The sequence below is a fragment of the Bombus impatiens genome, unplaced genomic scaffold, assembly GCF_000188095.3.
Source record: "Bombus impatiens unplaced genomic scaffold, BIMP_2.2 scf_2222, whole genome shotgun sequence".
NCBI classification, from domain to species: domain Eukaryota; kingdom Metazoa; phylum Arthropoda; class Insecta; order Hymenoptera; family Apidae; genus Bombus; species Bombus impatiens.
The window spans coordinates 1,560,745-1,582,081 of NT_178641.1; the positions used below are offsets into that span (position 1 = coordinate 1,560,745).

A 21,337-nucleotide genomic window follows, 5' to 3' on the forward strand; every position below is an offset into this window, starting at 1 on the left:
TAAATGGTTGGCCGTTCGTTACTAGTTACTAGTAGATATAGATATTTTTGGACTTTAGGTAAAATGGAAGGGTAGAAGATTACGGTCATATGAATCATTTATATGGCCGTGTAGAAGATATAGTTTATAGGGCAATCCTTTCGCTAGCTAATTCAAGGGCAGTGCTGCCAGTCACCTCAAGGCTACAATGCCATGTGATTTATAATTAAAGCCTTATCAATATCGCCCTTGTGTCGGAGGTCAGGGCAGGAATGGTTGTGTGTATTCATGTGTACGTGTGTGTGTGAAATGAAAATGAGAATGTGTGGTCTCCTCCGTAATCGACGGAACTGCCTTTGAGTAAACTACAGAAGGTATTTACCCTATAGTATATTGACATTTTTTAAAAATATAAACTAGGACGTGTGGCTGATACTAAATTATTGTATTTCACTTTATCAAACTATATCAATACCACAATTTGATTATGGTATTTATGATTAATAGTTACATACATAAACTTGAATGCAAATAATAAATAATACATTTGTCGCGTTAAAACAAAGTACTGTATGTAACTTAACGATTCATACAAATCTAGTTATTTGTTTTACGTTAACTTACAGTTCAAAGATAGCAATAATTAATAAAATCTTTATATGTTGGACAGATGTTGATAACTTACACGATACTTTTGTCATCACCATATTTACAAAATGGTGTTAATCCTCGTAGCTATTCATTTAAATGGAGACATATAAATAGATGTACATATAATATACATACATATATTGTCTGACATTTAACATAGAAAAAATCAGAGTGCGGGTCATCTGCTTCAAGGCTTACTCGTTGAAAAAATACTGCGTTCTGTGATATGAAATTCGACTGGAACAACACGCGATTTATTTTCCTTCTATCGGCATATTATATCATAATGCCGTCTTTTACTGTTATTTTACTTCCATGTTTTACTTCCTCGTTTGTACGACATGTAGTCACTGGTAACTTTAAAGAGAAGCATAAGCCAGAAGACAACACAGTGAATTGTTTTTTCCGAAAAATCGTTCGTGCGCAGAAAAATATGAGATGCATATATTTGCATGAAGTTACAGGCACTCAAATCAGCTACACTGTTATTCTTTTTTTTTCTCAATTTCTTTTTTTTTCGGGTTTAACCCACGTCTTCGAGCTTATACTCTGAATCTCGTTTTAACGAGGCATGACGTTCTCAAGAGAAGTATTATTTGGCAACGGACATATTTAATGACACGATTATAATTGACTATCAGACTGCGTTACGCATACGTACAACTTAAAATAATAATGACGCGGGAATGTTAATTATTTAAAATATGCAATGCTTCGCTTTCATTTTCATTTTAAACCGCAAAATTTCCAACTCGTTAAATTAAACTGCACGTCATACGGAATCGTTTGAACTCGTCTTAAATATGGAACATGTACGTAGGACAATCGAAAGTTCGACGGCGGTATACTAGTATGTATACTTCGTACGACTAATTAATTAACTATGGTTACTAGCTGCTTGGCAAAATGGTCAAGATTATGGGCAACGATCATGCATACAATGCAAAAATGGATCACGGATTAATACTGTACATACTAATATGTATATCTGAAAATGAACAAATTCTAGGTTAGGAGATTCTAGGAGAAAAATGACACCACGAAAAAACATTTATCTTAACGTTTGTACACTGATTTTGTGAAATGTAAAATTGACTAGTGCTACGAATGGAAAACTTTAATTTTTCGGGTGCCTGCGGCCTCTAGCTGAATATTACCAAATATTCTTACTAAACAGAGCGTTTAATTCAACAAAGGATACTTAATATGCACCTATACATATTGCACATGCCCTTTAACCAAACGTAGCTTTGTTATCTTAAACCATTTTACGTGTAAAATTAACTCTTAACCAAATAACCTTTCCTATTTGTAAGTATATCTAAAATTAAAATTATTATTATTGTACCTCTAAAAATGACTAAAAATTATGATTTTTAATATTCAGCCTATGAGGTGCCACGTTGACCTTTGCTACTATATGGATGGATTACATGTATTGGGCCTTTGCGGGCATAAAAACTCTACATGAACAAGAGACCTCCCATATTTTATCGTTTCTTTCACTTATCATATATATACCGGATCTATGATACGCTACCGTCATAAATATAATCATAGTGGAGACTTTTTGACTTCAATGATTCGTACCTTTGTTTTATATTCGCTAAAACGTCTTGGAACACAATAGTTTTTCTTTTATATACGATTGTACGTTTCGCGCGTTACAAGTGTCTCCTTTCGTGATGAAATTAAAAGAAAAACTCGACACAGTTATCTTCATTGATAGCTTCCTTAGATTCTACTCTAGTTCACGTTTACCGACGAAATTTCACTTAGAGTCATCTTTTTTTTTTTATATATATATATAAAAATCTAATCTCCACAGAATAATTGAAACGTACTTTAATTATTCACATTGGGCACAATCACACACCGATTTCCATTAATATTCAGAATGCTTTTAACGTCGATCGTTACACTTCGAACTTATGGATATTAATTCTATTTTATTTTCTATGCATATCCGTGTTCACAGTCGATGGCAGTTAAGCGCAGATCGGGCGAGTTTTCTGATGTTATTATTTTACATCTTTAAATATCGCGTCAAAAAATTTGAATAATCTAGCACTCCGTATTACACGTCTATCTACCATAGTATGAAAAATTATATCATTTATGGTAAACCTAGGATCTAACGTATCGATCTTAATCGTAAATTTTTATAACATTCTATGAGACTTATTGTATACCACTTAAGACTGACAGGACGCATTCGTAGATAGAGGGTTGGTTATTCATTTCACTCGTGTTTGACTTGCGCTTTAGTATGGACATCTGTTCCATATGACTGCTTATTTCGTTATGAATAAATAAAACCGTAGAACAATCGTCTTAAATGAGCCGGTTCAATATGAACTTTCCATGTATCTACGCGTTTCCATTCACTGATCTACCGTAAAACGTTTCGTGTACTACTACATTTATTATTAAATGTAAGTAGCAAAATAAACGAGCAATAAAACGGAAATAATTAAATTATTATAGTTTAATGTAAGCAATATAGTTTCATATAGTTAAAGAAGAATATTTTAAACAAGATACTGAAATAACGATAACTATGTTCAGTTTAAAATTTGTCGCTACAAACTCGAGTACTTCGCTGTCCTAATCACATTTGATATTGCACGATAAATTATATTAATTGCATAATTTCCGATATCGATACTTCGAAGAGCTGAAGACTTTTTATAATTAAACTTATTAAGAAGCACGTAAATGCACGTCAACGAAACAGATACGTTGTCTTCGATAATGAACGCAGTAAAAGATTAAGAAATTCCTCTAACTACAACGACGTAACATTTGGAGATCATAGGTGAAGAATATAATAAGTATATTTCTAACGATTCTCTGATTTTGATGTTACCTCATGATTACAATTTATTAGATTCAAACATGTAAATCTTTTAAAATTAACGATGAGTCGACGAAGCTTTGTGTAAGACAAAGATATATAATTATCGAGTCAAAAGCAACATTTTGATATTACAACGATAATTCTAAAATTTTAAAAAGCAAATAAAAAGATAATTTTGGTAACACGAGGCGAATTGATAACGTGCCGAATCTCGAAACTCCCTATAAAAAGTGTGAAATTTGGCTTATCGTATTCTTCCCCTGCAGTCTTCATTTGGCATTAGGAAATTGCGTTTATCGATTGTTCGCTCTTCAAGAGCAACAGGCAAGTCTTTCGAAGAAAATCGATCGCTCGATTTCATTGGAACTATTCGTGTAAAAATGCATAAAACCAATAAACATACTTATCGTTTTTAAAAAATGTGTGGTGCTAATTGCAATTTCCACAAAGAAACGGGCCTCGCGAACACCGTCACCTGACCCTTTTCTTTCCCGCCAACTAAAAAAACATAAAGCGGTGCTGGTCCATACGATGGTGTCTCGGTTTCCTTGATGTCAACCGCGGCAACCTTAGCTCGTTGTCTCTCGGCTCTCGACGCACTGACTGCTCTCCTCGACGGAGAGCCTAATGGTAAACTTTTAGGCGGCGCTCTTGGTACCCTTTTGATTTCTTGAAGTTCTAGTAATTCCGCGAACGTTTGCGAGGCCGATCTACCCGGTTCGTCCTCCAAGACACTGTCCGGTGGACTGTTCAATAATCTCGCGTACTTGCCATCCTGAGGTTGTTGCTGTTGCTGATGATGACTCTTCGTTTCATCCAGTCCGAGGTAATTTGGATTACAAAAGCCGAATTGACCTTCGCGTATCGTCGACGGGGTAACTATGGGGCGATACTGTTTGCTCTTTCGTCCTGATTGCCAGTCGTCGTCGGCCAGTGGATCACCGGGACTACGGGCTTCTATACTCGCGTAATCCGACGTCGATTCCTCACCTTCTTCTAAGTCAGCGAATCGAACCGACGCGGACGTAGGAATTTTTGACGTGGTCGGTGTTTTTGGTGTTTGTAGCGCCGCTTCGTAAAGGTGTGAGCTGTAACTCTCGCCTCGTGTCGGCTGACAGGCCTGATGCACAGCCGCGAAGTCTCTGGAAATTTCCAAGGATCTTCATCTCTGTATTCCTTACGTAACTTTCGTTGCGATTGTAACGTAGTAGATTGTAAAGTAGGTGGAAGCGACGTAGTAAAGGAAATACCGTCGATAGCGAAAGTTGATAGATTTCAATGATGAAGAATGGAATGCTGAGATATTACAAATTTTACTAGAAAGATATATTTCATTTGAAATTAATAATTTACATCGATTACTAAAAATAAGTAAAAACTAAAAAGAAGGTGCTCTATTTTTGAACGCAAGTGTATACACGTATGGTTGTGATTACGTCGGTCGTTGTTACCAATTAACACTTTATTTTACGGATTGTATCGCTTATCCATCCACCTAGTGACGCTTCCGCCTACAAAAATAGCAGTACGAAAGTGCACTTACCGCCTTTCCTCTTGAACTTCTATCAGCCTAGAGGTAGGAGGTTCCTTTCGTTCTTCGTTGTCGCTATTTTCGTCTGGGTCGACGAAAACAAGCCTGGCTGCTTCTACAGGTGTCAGGACCGGAGTTGGCAAGGTCAGAGCACGGAAATTCGGTACCGAGATAGGATCTCTTGTCATGCCGGGACCACCGGTTGCGTTGTTGCAATTGTTCGTGTCCACGTTTTTATATGTTGTTTCCGGCGGTTTCTGTCTTCTACGAGCTAGCGTATTAGCGCTTCGTGATTTCACCATACCCGTAGATGGCTCGACAACCTCGGAGTCCACTTGCTGAAACGGATAGTACGTATTCGCCTGCAGGCAGGCTCATTTGTCACATGCGTTTTCTGTGCAGATATAAAGCTTGATACGTGTGCATATAATACGAGTACGAGGGAATGGTTAAAAAAAAAACTATTTTTTTCATAAGTATCCGGGCACTTTGTTTGACGTGTATTTGAACAGTATTCGATTTTGACCAGAGTATACAGATTAGGAGAACGTAATTATGTCGAAAATGCAGCAGAGTTAATTTGTGTTGTGATTTAGAAATGACAGAATCTGAAAATAAGGAGCTTGTCAATTAACAAAATAATTTCGAAAGGTTCGAAGGAAATTAGAAACACAGTTGTATTATCGCATGCCAATTGGCTTCTAAAAGTCAATTTAATCGCGTCATAATATCCTATCGTACGTAACTATGGTAGTTATAAAGGATAACATTACAGCGATTCGATTTATTCACAATTTTGTAATTAAAATACACCTTGTTCGATATAGATAAGTGTCCGGATACTTAATACAAACGTAACTAAAAAGGGAACATACCTCTTGCGGACTTTCCTCGTTGTCATCTTGGCCACTTAAAACGGAATAGCTGCACTTTGTCGGATGACTTAGCCGCGATAGATTAATTTGCGACAATTTCGAAATTTCTTTAAGGAAGCTCGGTCTAGCCGGTGCTTCATTGGGCGATATCCTATTGTTACAAAGTCTCGTCCTTTGATTTCTCGGTTTTGGTTTCGAATTGTCGATATTGGTCCCTCGAATTATCAGTTCGGAAACTGCTAATGCAACGCTTTCCGCTCTTGGCTGGGGTTTAGGACTTGGCACTGATAATTTCTCCCACGTTTCCGTACCTTTCAAGAAGTTTCACACCTCGTATCTTTTTCGACGAACATAATCGTTGTGCTACTAATGTTTGGATTTTTTACCGAAATGAAACCTCCATAGTTCGTTCGTAGCTAAACCACCGCTTTCTCCACCGAATATTAGCATACAACTGGGAAGCCTGCAGGCTGCGTGTCCATGTAGAGGTCCTGGTCCTGGTTTGTTCTTCAACAGACACCAGGAAGCGGTCTTCACATCCCATCGCCAGCAATCGCTTCTCTCTTGTAGGTCGGTCATACCCCCATAAATGTACATGGCGTCACCGTGTAGAACTGCCGAGTGTTTGTGCCTCGCTGCTGGCCCGCTTTCGCTGGAGGAAAGAAGATGCCACGATTCCGTTTCTAAAACGTACATTATCGATCGTATCGTCAGCCACCTTTCAAAATATGTACATCATTAATAGATTTCCGATTCTTATGCGCTTATGGGAAATTTCAAGGTGCGAGAATGTACATAGAGTACGCGTAATATTCAAATATACATAAAATAAAGTATAAGAAACGAAGTGCATTGGGTGAAACTTTTTGTCTAAGTGCTATTCGTTTAGTTGCTTCTACAAACATATGAATTTGCATAAATGTCAACAGTTCAATCGTAAAAATTGTGAAATTTTACCGAAATGGAAAGCCCACAATTCTGGAGAACTGCCACGTAGATCTTGATAACCACCGTAAATGAGCATCTGACCACGATGAACTAAAGCAGTATGGCCTCTTCGACCTCTGGGAACCGCACAACCTCTCTGCGCTCTTACTTTCCTCCACATGTTGGTCTACAAGTAACAAATTCTCGAATGCAAAGAAAAATCCGGATACTTTTTGTGCTCGTCAAACGTTCGAGTATTTAGTTGATATTCGAACAAAGTATCAAAGCGCTTGTAGGCGTCTTTAAGAAGGAAACGATTAGAAATTTTATTGGCATCGTGATAAACCCCAAGTGCTGCAATTATATTGATAAAGTTTGACGATATTAGGCTTTTAGTCTTTTGGTAATCTTAGCGAGTATCAAAGGGTTAATCATTCGAGTCAGGTGACAATAGACGCGAGAATTCTCCAATTTCGACCAGACTGAAGGTTTCTGAATGGCGGATATAACTGGGGTTGCACGTAACAAAAGGCACACAAGAGTTCTAATTCGTCATTCCCCTATTTTGTCGTTCGAGTAGATTCCAGCTTGATATCTCAGGTCTAATGACAGCTTCTTCGGCATTATCGTATTTTGAATTATTCAAAAAAAAAAAGGGGGCGGAATGACGTATAGAATAAAGAGAAGCATACAATATCGTTAGTTGGTTAAATGCATCGATCTATTTTTAATCGTTTACCTTGAAAAAATACTGATGAAAATATGTAGGACATAAGCAACGCACGATTTGTTTTCGAAGGATAGCGGCGCTCTCCTCTATTTACCTGTTCTATATTTAATAGAAACATAACCGATGTCCGTATGTATTATGGCATGAGAATGAGAATTTTCGACCACATTTAAATACGAAGACCACAGAAGAACGTAACAAGTCAGATTTTCTACTTCGTATAGAAGAACAATTTTTAATTTCAATACATCGTTAACCAAATCTATTTATATCAGGACTACCTCTACATTTAAACTTCAGCATTAAACGTGTATTTTGTCATTCGTTCGTTTTCTCATGAAATCAATTACCAATATTCCTTCTGTGCGTTGTCATATGTGAGATAGCACCGACATTCGTATCTTTTGAAGCATAGTGGCGATCGCAGCGAGCCTTTCGCTCCAGTCCGTCGATGTGTAGCGTCAAAGAGAAGGAAGCAAATGCGTTGGCTTAGCCAAGGGTCTGCGATCGTACATGCAAAGGAAGGAAGATGGAAGGACGGTATATAAGCTATATAGCAGGGGTGCTGAAAGTAATTACGTAACTCCAAGTACGTGCCTAAAGTTGATAGGTCTGTATAGCCACTTGCGTCTACCCTGTATTACGGTACGAGGGGGTTGCGAAAGGGTGGAATACTAGCTAAATTCGCCATCCACGTTAAAACGCTGTAAAATTAGCGAGAGAACAGTTGGGTATCATCAATTACGCGAATCGCTGTAAAACGTTAAACAGACGCGCGATATATCGATGAATCTTCGCGTCTTCGCACTAAATCGAGCGGCTGCGATCAATTTAAAGAAAAAGAAAAAAAATATTCGACGGGATGAAATTTCTCTTCCGACTTCGAGAGACGTAAGCAAGAGAGAATTTTAACGAAGCTCGGAGGGAAGATGAGAAAGAGAGTGGAAAGAGAGCATACCACGAAGCAACCCCTCCGGCTTAACCAATCGGGTTCGCCTGACGGATTCGTAACGCGGATTTCAATAATACATTGCGAAGAGACAAGCAACGGGGAATATCCCAGGCCTTCGACATGGTCCAATGAATAAAAACAAACGGGCCAAGAGTAACCATAGCAACGCGGTAAAGAAAGTTCGGATTTTAGGGAAAATTAAAAAGAGAAAAGTAGGCGGGTCGTGTAATCTTAAGGTCGCGTGGGGAAAAACACAGGACAGGAGAAGAAATAGTTGAAGGGAGAAATGATCCGATAGATTCATAGTTTTCTTTCTCATCTGCGACCTTCGTTTTCTTTCTGACTTTCCTCGATAATTTATAAAGAATTAAAGGAAGACGTCATTTGTCTTTATACTTTCTAATATCCTCATTTTTCACAAGTGCATATTGCTGAAAGGAGAGGAATTATTAAGGCGAAACTGATACCACGTTTCATATGTGCCCCGGGTTTATCAATTTTTAATGGTATACAGGTTGAGGGAAGAGGAACCCTTGGGAGGATAAGCGCCGTTCAATTTCGAGGGTACGAAATGGAAGGAAGGGCTGTTGACACCAGCTGTTGTCAAAAAAATTACTCTGGTTAAACTGCAAGCATCAAAGAATTGTCAGATGTTGTCGAATATCGAATACAGGAGAAACATGATAAACTTTATCGGTAGACGCTACAGCTCTTTAAAAGATAAAAAAATGTAACTTATTATGTCTCTCCCCTGTAATCTTCGGTTATATCGATTTTTCACGTGACACAAGATAGTCGCTTGTCGGAACAAACAAATATATGGCACGATGTGTGCATCGATCGATGGAACTCGATACCTTTGAAAGGTAATGGCGGTAAATTGGAGATGACAGTGACGAATGATGCATCCACGACGGTCAATCATCACGAGAATAACAAGATGGCGGCCAGAGACTCGTGATCGATCGCGATATACGTCGAAAAAACTTAAGTCGAAATACGGGAGAAAATATAGTTCTACGTTTTCGACTTCCTTTTCGAATATACCACGATTTCTAGATCATATAGATCACATAGCATGATAGCACAGCTTGCAAAAGCCTTAATCACGTTACCCGATCTGCAAGGAAGGACACAAGTGCATAGGGGCTGCTGATGACGCTGAAGACAGATGAAAGAATAATACCCAGAGGAAACCACAACATCGATAGAAACGACGTAAAAGACAAACTACGACCCGATGTATCGGATGTACATGACAACTTGTCTTCTAGGGGAGTGGAAAAAGAGAGGGTTGGGTTCAGGAACCAGTAAACTACAACTAAGGACAACCATGAGACAAGCATAGCGAACAATCGTACGAAACCTATCGTTATACTGCATGAAGTGGCAAGAACTTTGAGGAACAGCTATTGTCTAATAGCTCTCGTTCCAAACGAGCAACCAAGAAGATCTCCCCTCTATTCGCTTTATGCGTAATTCCTAAAATCGTCGTTTTGTATCTTCGAACGAATTTCAGTAAATGGGACTAAATGAAAAGCATCGGAGCAAGATATTGTCAATCAAGGCCAACATGGTCCTTCGTCTGGTTTGTTCAACCGAGGGTGTCGAAACCCTCGACGCCAGGAGCATCGTAGGGCCAAATACCTCGAGGCTGCCGCGGCCCCGTCAAATCGAATCGCCTAAATTCGAATGAAACTAAATCTTCTTAACGAATTTAACCGGTACGCATAGCTGACGGTTCGTTTACGGGAATCTCGTATAAATTGAAATCAATTTCCTACTGAAATTCATTTTCGTAATTATTTATATATATATAGATATCTCGTCTTATATATACCTTATCTTACTTTATGTATAGTTATCTTATATTATCTTAGCCACTTATATCGTGGCAGTAAATAACATTGTTATTTATTTGAGTCGTAGATATTAGAAGTCTCTGTTATTTACGTGGCTTGAAATATCTTTTATTGGATATACTTGTATGTATACAAACGTATATCCCGATTTTCTCAAGGAGCAAGTCTCCAAAGACATTTTAGTATTTTTAATCTCCGTTTTACTTTGAGCCATAACATTTGCCCTGGTATAAGCAACGCAAGTTCGCAATCAAGACGCATCTCGATGCTTCCGATTCGATCGAACGAAGTTTACCGCGACACGTGTAACGTTCTTCGAGAGAGGGTGCAATCCGGTTTGCCTTGGGTGATACGTTACCTTGACATTGTAAACCCAAAGTGGCGTTTCCGTGCCTGCGGAAAAGCCGAGCTCACCCCCGAAAATGTAAAGGCAGTCCTTGTAAGCTACCGCGCTGTGTTCCTGAAGTGCTGGCGGTCTTTCTCCCCCAGGATGCAATTCCTCCCATTTACTGTCGGCTGTAAAGAAAATAAAGAAAGGGTTAACCCGTCAGCTCGTTATTCCAAACGTTTTCATATTCCAGACTCTCTCTCTCTCTCTCTCTCTCTCTCTCTCTCTTTGCATCAAGCTGGATAAACAAGATTTACGCGACTCTGGCTTTGTGCATTTTTCCGCTAGGGGGATGACGAAGTCGCGATTAAAAGAATTGCGACAGAGCGAAGGAACAAAGAGGCTCGTCTTATCGGTGTCGCGTGTTTCGCATCCAGACGGTATGCTTAATTTAGCGGCTGCAGTTTTTTTAATGTATGCCGTTGTTGCACGCTTTAATTACCTGTTTCCGCTGTAACGTGCAACGTGTATGCATACAGTTGTCCTAGTTTTTGCTAGGATAAAGAATGCCGTGCCACTTAACGGCACAAGCGGTGCCCTTATTTTTCGGCATATCTTCAGAAACTCGCTTACACTGCCAGCCATAAATATCAGGACACCTGTTCGTTACATATTTATGTAACAAATCTGAAGTCCGTTTGAATATTCGCAATCGATTCGAGTCAGTTGTCGATGCTTTGTACGAGACCGGCCAATGTCTCCACACTTGCGAACGAGAGCGCACGGGTGTTCGTGTGAAATTACTACATCGATGCAACACCGTGCAAAATTAGAAGGAAGACACGCAAAGGGAATCGTAATCTCAGGGGTATCTAGAAATCTTTTTCGACGCGCTAAATCACACTTTCACCCGCCTCGGCAATCTGCTGCTCTGAAATAAATCCTCGAAGCGGTCGGGGCTTCTTAGAAACAGAGGGACGACGGCGAATGTTGCAGTGTGTTCGAGGGATTAAATGCAAGCAGTGCCAAGGACGCGAAGAAAAAAGAACGAAATGTACGAGAAATAATTATACCGCGACTCGCGTATTAAAACAAAAACCACAGGGCGTCTGTGCAATCATGGTGCAACCGAGCAAGAAACGATTCCTCGTGAAGAAAGTAAGTGGAAAGCGAGGAGCGAAGGTCTCGCGTCGAGTAGATTTTCAAAATCGCGTTTTACTCGAGGACGAAGCCTCATACTCAAAATTCTATTATAATTTATTTTTTCATAAAGAATTGCTCCTTGTGAGTGTATATTACGATTGCAGGGACACCTTGTACGCTGACAAAACATCGTTCTTCTTTTTGCAAGAATCAGAGCATGATTTTTACGTAATCTACGTAAAAGCAGATCGAATAAATCTAAATTCATTCAACGTTAAGTTGATGACGCTTTGAAGGGTGCGTTAAAACTTGTTCCTTTATTGCATGGGTTTAACAAGAGATAGACGTTCTTTTTTTACCCTTCGGAAGTTTTACGAAAAGAGAAAAGGGACGCTCCCCTAATCCGCTCAGAAAAATAAAGGCAAAGGAAATCAGCGGGGCATGAAGTTACGTTATATCGTATGAATAAAGGAAGGACGAGATTTTTCTTGCCCGATGCCGAACAAAAGATTCTTTCTTCCACCTTCCACCTCTCGCTGTTCGTCTGTATTTTCCAACAAAAATCAAAAGAGTGTTCCTCTACGGTAAAAACGTTCGAATCGCAGCTTCGCACTGGAACGTGCTCGAGAACAAAGCGTACGAAATTTACGTAAGAAGCATAATGTGTTGGCTGAAGTAGTTGCGGCTCTCCTAGACTGACACTACAGATGCCCGACATTGATTACGAACACGTGTCGTATCTAGCTGGCTACGAAGCTATGCACCCTTTTGTTCGAAAAATGCTGTTCACAGGATAAAGTTCCGATGGCTTTGATGACAAAAAAAAGAAAATAATCGACCCGAAGCGAATAGAAACGATCGATCCGCTATGCATCTCTAATCTTTATCAAACTCGTCACAAATTAGGCATTCGATGTAAAAATGGATCGAGGCACGTGAATGGCTATAACACTAATTCATTTCAATATGTTGCATCAACGCACTTATCACAACTTCAAAGGCAAATATTGAAAAATGTTATTTCGCTCGCTTTCATTCGACAAATGTTTATAATACACTCGTTCGTGTTTAAGTTAACAGCTTGTTGAAAAATGTATTAAAGAAATCGATGTGTCATACAACGACTGAAACAAATATCTGCACGCTATTGGAGTTTTACCATCGTCATTAACGTTTTAGGATAGATATCGATTTAATAAATAGAAAATAAAGGACAAGAACCCTTTGAAATCCCCACCGATCGCAAAAGAGGGTGAAACAAAACATACAAGGACGAAGTACTCTTACGGTTCTTCGAGGTATCACAATATTTTTGCAAGATCAAGTATCGACAATGCTATGCTTTTAAAACATGCCAGGGGGTTACTCTGATAGTATTTGCCCCCAGGAGACAAACCGCCAACATGCAACCCTTCCGATGCCGCTTTAATATTCACCCGAAGCCGTAGCCGAACAATCCCTTTTGATGAATAGGGCACCTCGTGGACGTACCATCAACCATTGGAAATTCATTTTAGGATTTCGCCTCGTATTTTGCGTACAACGTCGAATTATCCACAGTAACGTGTTCTGCTTCGGATCATCGCACGATTTAAACGTTTCTTTCCTAAAAGAACGTAACGGGGACTTTGACCAATTTAAAATCCGCTCCCGTGAATTCGCTGGCTGATTCCGATATCGGAATCGGTCGATGTAGAGACCACAGGGAATACGTTTAGTGTGTTGCCAGTCAAGCAGATCGAAACTTGGCTAGGCTCTACGTGATCGGCTATTTAAGCCGAATAAGAGATGCTTCTATTTGATTCTTAGTAAACTTTTTCTGCTAAGACTAAGCCTGGTTTCCAGCGAATAATTCGCGATTGAAAAAACTGATCGATTTGAACACGATGCTACGAAATGATCGATACGATACGTCTCATAACTCTAAAATCGCTTTAACTTTTCGATTCAATTTCCAATACACTGCCTCGCCTGGTATACTATCCTAAAGTTTATTCGTTTTTAAATGATTCAGAAGGATAAACTTTGGGAACATAAATTTCCCAAAATTCTAAAATGTGTTGTTTCGCGTTTTATGTCTCTTTTTCTCACAAAACATTGTTTACCAGAAGATCGCTAATGTTAAAAGCATGTAAAGTTCAATAAAATTGTTTTCTCCGTATTTGATAACTAATGAATTGAAAGACGGATTTCATAAAAAATTTATGCATATAATCCCTACTATATGTCAGACAATAAATATCACTTAATGTTTACCTCTAGACACTCTACCTACGATATTTTTAATTCTTCTGAACTTGAAATGCGATTCACTCCCTATATCAGTGAAATATCAATTGCACTTTGCTTCTAGACGTCTCGTATAAGAATCGAAGTGTTTCGGCTGGTTTTACGGTTACGAGACGCAACAGCCAAACGCACGGTGCTGGTTATGACGCGTATAAGCCATGGATTATCACATGAGGGTGCAATTAATTCGCGTACGTCTGATCTCCGTGGAAACAGTCGTAATTGTGGAGTATCGCCGGCGGATTTAGTTGATATACGTGGGCTTTAATAATGGCGTATTATTGATCAGACTGAACCCCGTTTAAATTCCGTCGCGCACCCTCGTTCACCGAGCGAGATGGTAGGGTGCGTTGGTCAGAGATGTTGTTCGTGTACCGTATTCAAGTTACTCAGACGTCGTGTATTAATACCTCTTGTAATTACAAGGATTTTTTCCACCCACTAATTCCACTTTCCCTTTTCGCTTTCCATAATTCCGTCGTTAGTTGCAAAGCTCGCTACTAACTATTCGTACATATCGTCGGGCAAGAATTGAAAGCGATAGTAATTATCACTTACCGAGGCTGTATCGCCAGAGGTCTTTGAGAGGAAGATTGCCGTTTCGTCCGCCAAGGAGATATACGTGCCCTGCGAGCAAAGTAGCGCTGTGCTTGCTTCTGGAAGGTGGTGCGGGCCCATTTTCACTGCCAGCCGCAGTAACCGAGCTCCACATTTTCTTCCTGTAACAGAGAGATCTCGGAATTAGTTCTAGTGAAAGAAACGATTTAACGAGTGTTTTATTCGCCGAAATTGAGTGAAACGAAATTGAGAAAACTAGATTCGATTTGTAGTAAAAAAGTACAGACTGCGGATGTTGCTGTATTTTGCTGCAGTAACAGATGAATCAAAAATAGTTCAATGAGAATTGAACAAATGTTGACGAAGCGCACTTTCAAGATTACTATGTGGCCACTGTAACTTGGCTTATCGAGTATTTATCCGTAAGAAAGATAAATTTATGTCTTGACTGTGCTGATATAAATATAGAGAAACGAAATTATTACATAAAGTAGATTGCTTTGCTTCTTGTTTTAATAATCGCGAGTTGGACAGTGAGGAATGCGATATTCTTAAATGCCTCGTATGTTGGCTTTAAACGTATCAACGGCTACGCAGACGTATTTGAAATTCAATTACCGAAGCTTCGAAATCGAGTTTCGGGTAAACGAATGCACCCTCACGCACCCCAAACACGCGTACGCAAATACGTCTGCCAAGCAATACGCTCGCCGGTAGACGCGCCACGCCGTACAAATGGGATTCCCCATGGTATACCTATACTCGTTTTGTACAGTACCACCAAGAAAACGTGGCGGAGGGAAATCTGTGAAAATACGGAGAAAATAACGAACGTACAGTGGCTCGCGAAAATATTTGAACGTTTAGATTGAAACTTCTTACGAATATACTACGTGTGTTATACAAAATTTTTCGAGATTTCATTAGTACCATAACGAGGCACGACCACCGTGATTATATCGACAAAATCTGTAATTTAATAACTTGAGTCACTTATTGCAAAGATATTCTTAGTAAAAAAAATCAATGTAAAATCAATAAAAAATACAGTATGAAATTTGAAAAAGTTTCATGCAAGGCACGTAATGTATTCATACAATTCTTCTGTACTTTCGTGGGTCACTTTATGACATGCAATGTTGCTCAGGAAAATTCTAAATCACGCAAGTATCATTTATCGTCTTAGAGTTGAAACGTGAACCAAGAAGAAATAGAAATATCTTTTGCTAATGGGAATATTAATGACAAAAGAGGGAAGATCGAATAGTGCGTTAAACGAAGCAATTCCGTGTTGACATATCAATCTGGTTGAATAAATTAGGCTTTGAGGTGTAACCTCTCTGTAGTGGGCGGTCTAATTCAAATGAATGGAAATTCAACGATTCCCCCGTGAAACCGTGTTTAAATATAGGTGAAAAAGTTTCTCAAATATCAGTCGCTATTCGCAACTTCCTCGTATTTGTCGCATCGTTGCGTAACTTGCATTTTCACACTTTGTCAAATCGATGGCAAATGGTGTCTGACCCGGAAACAAGAAACGTACGAAAACATGTCGTTTGTTCTCGTTGCTTTCGACGTTCATCCTACTGGAAGTATACTCAAAGACACGGTCATTTTAATCTTTTATGATGCATCGACGCTACGTTTGCGTCTGCTTCGGCAAAAATGACGACAGTGTTGAAATCGTGAAATCACTGGCAAGAAACAAATCTTCAAGCGCAGACAAATTTTAGAACGAGCTCCGGTTCATAAATAATAGAATAGCTGAGCTCGCTTGCCCGATAATCTAGTAGCAAAATAACAATCCCAAAGATTTTATATAAGTTCCTAGTGATTTTTTTTTAGTTCTATCTTATCTTCTTCTAGTTCAAGTGCTCTAAAACTTAAGAACTCGTGTATAGTCGGACTCGATGGATTTTGTCCGGGCATATTTTCTCAACCTCTCTCGTTTGCTCGAGTATTGTTTTATCACAGCAATATCCCTTCGACTGCTGGCTCTTGAGCACTCTACGGGGAAGCGTTTTCTTCCTGCAACCCCTAACAACGTTGGAAACCGGCGTGTTATCGACCGGTGGCGGGAATTTCATTTTTCCCAGGTTCGATATGCTACGAGCGCGACCGCCAAGATTCGACTAGATTTTGATCCCCCGACTCCCTTTTCGTTTGAAAGGCAGAGGGAGGAATTCTGCGTGGAGGGTGAGCGAAAAGCATCCTCTCTCGCTCGCTCTGCTTAACTCGATTCGCGAGGGGATGCGTTACCGCTACCGGCTTCCGAAAAGGGAGCGTAGTCAGACAATTTCCTCTATCGCGTCGACACTCGCACTTCTCTTGATTCCTGTATTACGTGGCCCGATGTTCCTTTGCCGGCTGTTTCGCGTTGTTCGTCCAAGGACCTCTGTTTATGGCGCATTGCATCTTACAATCATAAAATCGTCAACAAACTTTCGATTCACGAATGAAACACCTAGAACCAAAGGAATGCAAGTGATACTTTTACGGCATTGCGTAAATCGCAATTTAACATTCAGAAGTGCTAAATCTTTCACTTTATGAATTATCGAATACGAAGAAAATCATTTTATCTCATTTGCATCCGTTTGGCACTGACGATCTTTCTGTTCTTCCCTCAACAAGACAGAGTATATTCACTGGAAGGAAGAGAAACGGTAGAGAGGCAGTTTATTCTTGTTTCGTAACCGTAGAACCAACATAGCATTACAATGGAATTGCAACGATAACATAGAAACACGTGGACCATCTGTTCTAATCGCGTGTCGTATCTATAAAAGTTGAGAAGTTTAAGGTTCTTTCACAATTATGTATTTTGAATGAATCGATCAACTTTTTGTGACGAGGATTATTTACCGAACATCATACATGCTGTCACTAAAAGCACTAAAAAGCCTTACTGAATTACGTGTTCGGTCGTTGCTCGTCGCTTGTTTTTGCCATACTGTCTGATCGTTAGCAAGTCGTCAACGTGGCAAGAAAAAAAGTTACGATTTTCTCGCGCGAAATTAATCTGTCGGACTTCATCACGTTACCTAGCCAAGCGTCGTTAACTGCACGACTTTTTTCTACGTGATCTTTGAAATGGACGTAATGCACGGGGGAGAATCGAGCGTAAAGATCTTATGAAACATACGCGGGTGTCTGAACAGCGTCAACGAATACCGGGAGCGAGGAAAATATACGTCAACCGATATAATATCTCCGTCTAGAGATTTTAAACAGCGGGCTCGCACCCCTCGTTCGAATACTAGAGAAGAAGGCAGGATTAGAGAAATGTGGCTGGTATTTTTCAGCGATTTCACAGTATCGATTCTTTCGTTGTCTACCGCGGAAAAATATGTAGGTATTTCCAGCAGCTTATCCTCCTATACGTTCCTACACGCTCGTATACGTTCCACTATTTTTCCTCTTTTTCGCCCCGGGTCCATGTTTCTATACCAAACTCTGGTTAAGGCGATAACAAATCGCGATAAGTGAGATCTATGAATGTCAAAGGCTACGGTTTTCGAATTCCTTCTATACACACGTTACTTCGTAATCTAGTACGAGCGGCATATTTGAAATATCAGAAGCTCTTAGCCATGCGCTAACAAAATCTTTTAAGCGAACTTTCACCTAAGGTTCGTTAACGCATTCTTACGTCGGAGAACGAAGACTGAGTTCTCATTACAGCGGATGCACGTGCAAAGAACCACTTTTCGCTGTACACCTGGCCGTGTAATCTTTTTCTCCCTTGCCTTTCTTCCGCATCTTTTCCTGTTTCTGTTCAGCGGACGCCAACTAAAAGTCATCCGGCGCATGCAACGTTGCACACCCCATAGGATGCAGAAAACTTCTCGCGTATCGCGTCGATCTTTGGACCCCTGTCGATTCATCGAAGCGAACGAAGGCATTAAAAATTCAAGCGTTGCTTAAGTGGCAATTCCCTTTAAATTAACGCCAATCTATATCGTGGATTCTTAATATCGAGTTACGATCGAACTTTTCTTCTTTCTTCAAAACGTTTACAAAGTGTCGTATGGCGGGCAATAAGAAGGAAGTAGGGGAAGTCGTTCCCTGTCATCGCGTTACGATGTAAAACGTCCCTGCCGTTTGACGCGTGTTTTCAATGACATCCTCTAGAAACCCTCCAGCGTGTCACCAGTGTCACTTGCGGTAGGATCCACGTAACCCCACGCATTCCCGTGTATAACTACGTCCGATGTAAATCATCTAAACGAAGCTTATAAAACGTAATCCCAATCACCGTGCAACACGAACGTGTCCGATCATTTTTCCAGGATATCGAATTTCTCGTTTCGTTGGTTCGTATCTATGATTAGATGTTGAACCTATGGTATGTGACTGTATAGATATTCGAGATTCAATTCGGCGCTTACTCGGACTCAACTAAATTGAAACCGCTTTACTAGCGCCAACTTGTTATTTGCTTCGCTTAAAATATTCTTTTAAGCCACGTACTCATTAAACGAGCCGCTGGGATCGAGGCGTGTTGATCAATCTGAATGAGAAATAGATAAATTCGTTTGCAAGGAATTTTTAGAATAGAACGAAACCTTAAAATAAAATCACGGAGCAACGTGATGCGAATTGATAATACTTGTTTCTGGATGGTCGCGGTATCGGTGCCCCTGAATAGAGTATTAGACCCAGTTAGGTTTCAATAAATGAAATTAATGCGGCGACAACAAAGATTCCGACAGTGTGCCGTCTGTGTCGTTTCTTCTGCACGATAGCAATTGCGTTGAGCGTGAGTTATTTCAAGTGCTACCTAATATTCGTCAGTGCGAAGATATTTGTGTCAAACAAACGCGGTGAATGACCTCGATCAGACCAGAGAAATTGTTTTCACACTGAAATGCATATCCTTAAAAAGACGACCAAACAGAAGTGCAGGATCGGCGAGAGATTTCGCTCGACACGCGAAAGTTTTTGAAAACGTAAAACACTATCTTCTTGCTAAAAGTTTCGTTTAAATTAAAACAAATTCGTACTTGACAACTTTTTCAAACTGAACTATTTCGGAAACGATGTCACCAGTGCAACATTGTTAATCTTAATTGTTATTTAGAGCCATAGAATTTTCCCAACTTCGATCGTACCACGAGCTTGAGACTCAAATTTTAGTCTATGCATCGCACAAATTTAAATCTCCCGTTGCGTACTGTAGATAATGTTAAAGAACTGAATCTTCAGCTTGTCGTTATAACGCGAGTATAACGCGGTGTCGTGTCACGTATATTGTTTCATATATTTATTTCAATAAAAAGTTACTCGTTATTCTCGAATAACTTCATTTTATTCGTAGTTCTGCTGGAATAAAATTTTATTCGAACAATGTCCAACTTTGTATCATGGTTTATAAAGAAGATAGAACAGCATACTTGGCTAACATTACGTGAAGAACATTGATTTTCCGTGAGGTTAAGGACACCGTAAACCGCATCTTCACCACGTGACTTCAACTTCACTGACTTCGTAATTTCTAAATATCATCTATTTTAAACCATTCGAGCTACGCGTTTAAACTCGTTTCCCATCTCGAACGTCGTTTATTGTTCACATTTCGCGTTAAGGATTTCTACAAGAAAAATATCGCACGCGACAAAGTTCCAAGTATCAGAGACAAAAGACCGCAATGTTTTCAGCTACTTCGACCCACGGTAAATCTCGAAGGAGCGGAAAACGTGACGAGCAGCGGGAACATTTGAAAAATGTTAAGAAGAACGAATTAATTATAAAGGTAGCCGGTAACGCTGGATGCCTGAGGGTAACGCAATTTTAACAAGCTTACCTCTCTACTCGGTAAACCCTCTATCTCGTTAGCTTTGGCGAATGCAACTTGTGACCCACATGCAAGCGACGATTAAATGCGACTAAGCCTGCCTTTACGGTGGTAAGAACATCGCTGAATGCTCCTCGGCGATTAACCTTTGATTCGGCGGAAACGCATCGTCTAATTGGTAGACCTTCGAATCTGTCGAATGACGTGGCCCAGAACGGTTAACAGAAGCAACAACGAAATCTCCGGTTCGTTGCCAGTGATCTCTTCAAATCGTCACAAACTCCACTTTCAACCTGTTGTTCCCAACGGCAGGTGTGACACGGTGAGCAAGAATCCAGCCGACCGCGGTATTCGAGTTTACACAGAACACACGGCGGACAAAAGACAGGTTCATCCTTAAACTGCTTCACCGCGACATATTGACTGTATCCAGCACCGGATATATCGCCAAGATATTGCCAATGTTGACAAGGATCGTTCTATTGGCGCACGACGTACGAAGTGTCACTCGGGTCATTCAGTACCATTCAGAAATTCCATGCATCTTTTATCTCGCCGCGGCATCGAGTCATTGATAATCTTTGCCTCGGCTCCGATAAACGTCTCCTTCATTTACGATCACTGCAAAGACGGGAGATTCATGGTACCGCGTAGTGATCTCGTCGAACCGTGGGATCACCGCGATCAATCTTCGACGGAGTGATTCACCGGGCAAACTTCGCCACGTTTCCTTGTTGCCATGGATCAAAAGAAAAGAAAAGCTAAGATGTGTCACGAGGACGGCACTCTGCGTGCTCGACGTTTCTTCCGTACTGCGTCCGGGTCGAGCACCTACCTCGTCGAGTCGTCATCGAG

General features: G+C 40.1%; 2 protein-coding genes across 4 annotated transcripts in view; one reads left to right on the forward strand and one right to left on the reverse strand.

Annotated features, from left to right (window-relative positions):
- The first annotated feature begins 53 nt into the window (after window positions 1–53).
- LOC100745110 overlaps window positions 54–21,337 on the forward strand; it is a 26,978-nt gene continuing 5,694 nt past the window's right edge. Inside the window, exon 1 of the mRNA XM_024371889.2 lies at window positions 54–353. The gene's annotated coding sequence lies outside the window, so the exon portion shown is untranslated. The remainder of the gene's footprint in view (window positions 354–21,337) is intronic.
- The window catches only part of LOC100744987 (host cell factor 2-like), a 25,095-nt gene continuing 5,775 nt past the window's right edge, over window positions 2,018–21,337 (reverse strand). Inside the window, exons 1-8 of one of the 3 annotated variants that reach the window (XM_003494346.4) lie at window positions 20,492–21,331; window positions 14,686–14,846; window positions 10,726–10,883; window positions 6,854–7,010; window positions 6,283–6,579; window positions 5,897–6,207; window positions 5,034–5,359; window positions 2,018–4,632 (exon numbers count right to left, since the gene is read on the reverse strand). In XM_003494346.4, the coding sequence (XP_003494394.1) occupies window positions 3,903–4,632; window positions 5,034–5,359; window positions 5,897–6,207; window positions 6,283–6,579; window positions 6,854–7,010; window positions 10,726–10,883; window positions 14,686–14,839 (2,133 nt within the window). In that variant the 5' untranslated portion in view covers window positions 14,840–14,846; window positions 20,492–21,331 and the 3' untranslated portion in view covers window positions 2,018–3,902. Of the gene's footprint in view, window positions 4,633–5,033; window positions 5,384–5,896; window positions 6,208–6,282; window positions 6,580–6,853; window positions 7,011–10,725; window positions 10,884–14,685; window positions 14,847–20,491; window positions 21,332–21,337 lie in introns of those variants that run through there. The other 2 variants (XM_012393214.3, XM_012393215.3) reach the window with 2 other exon arrangements.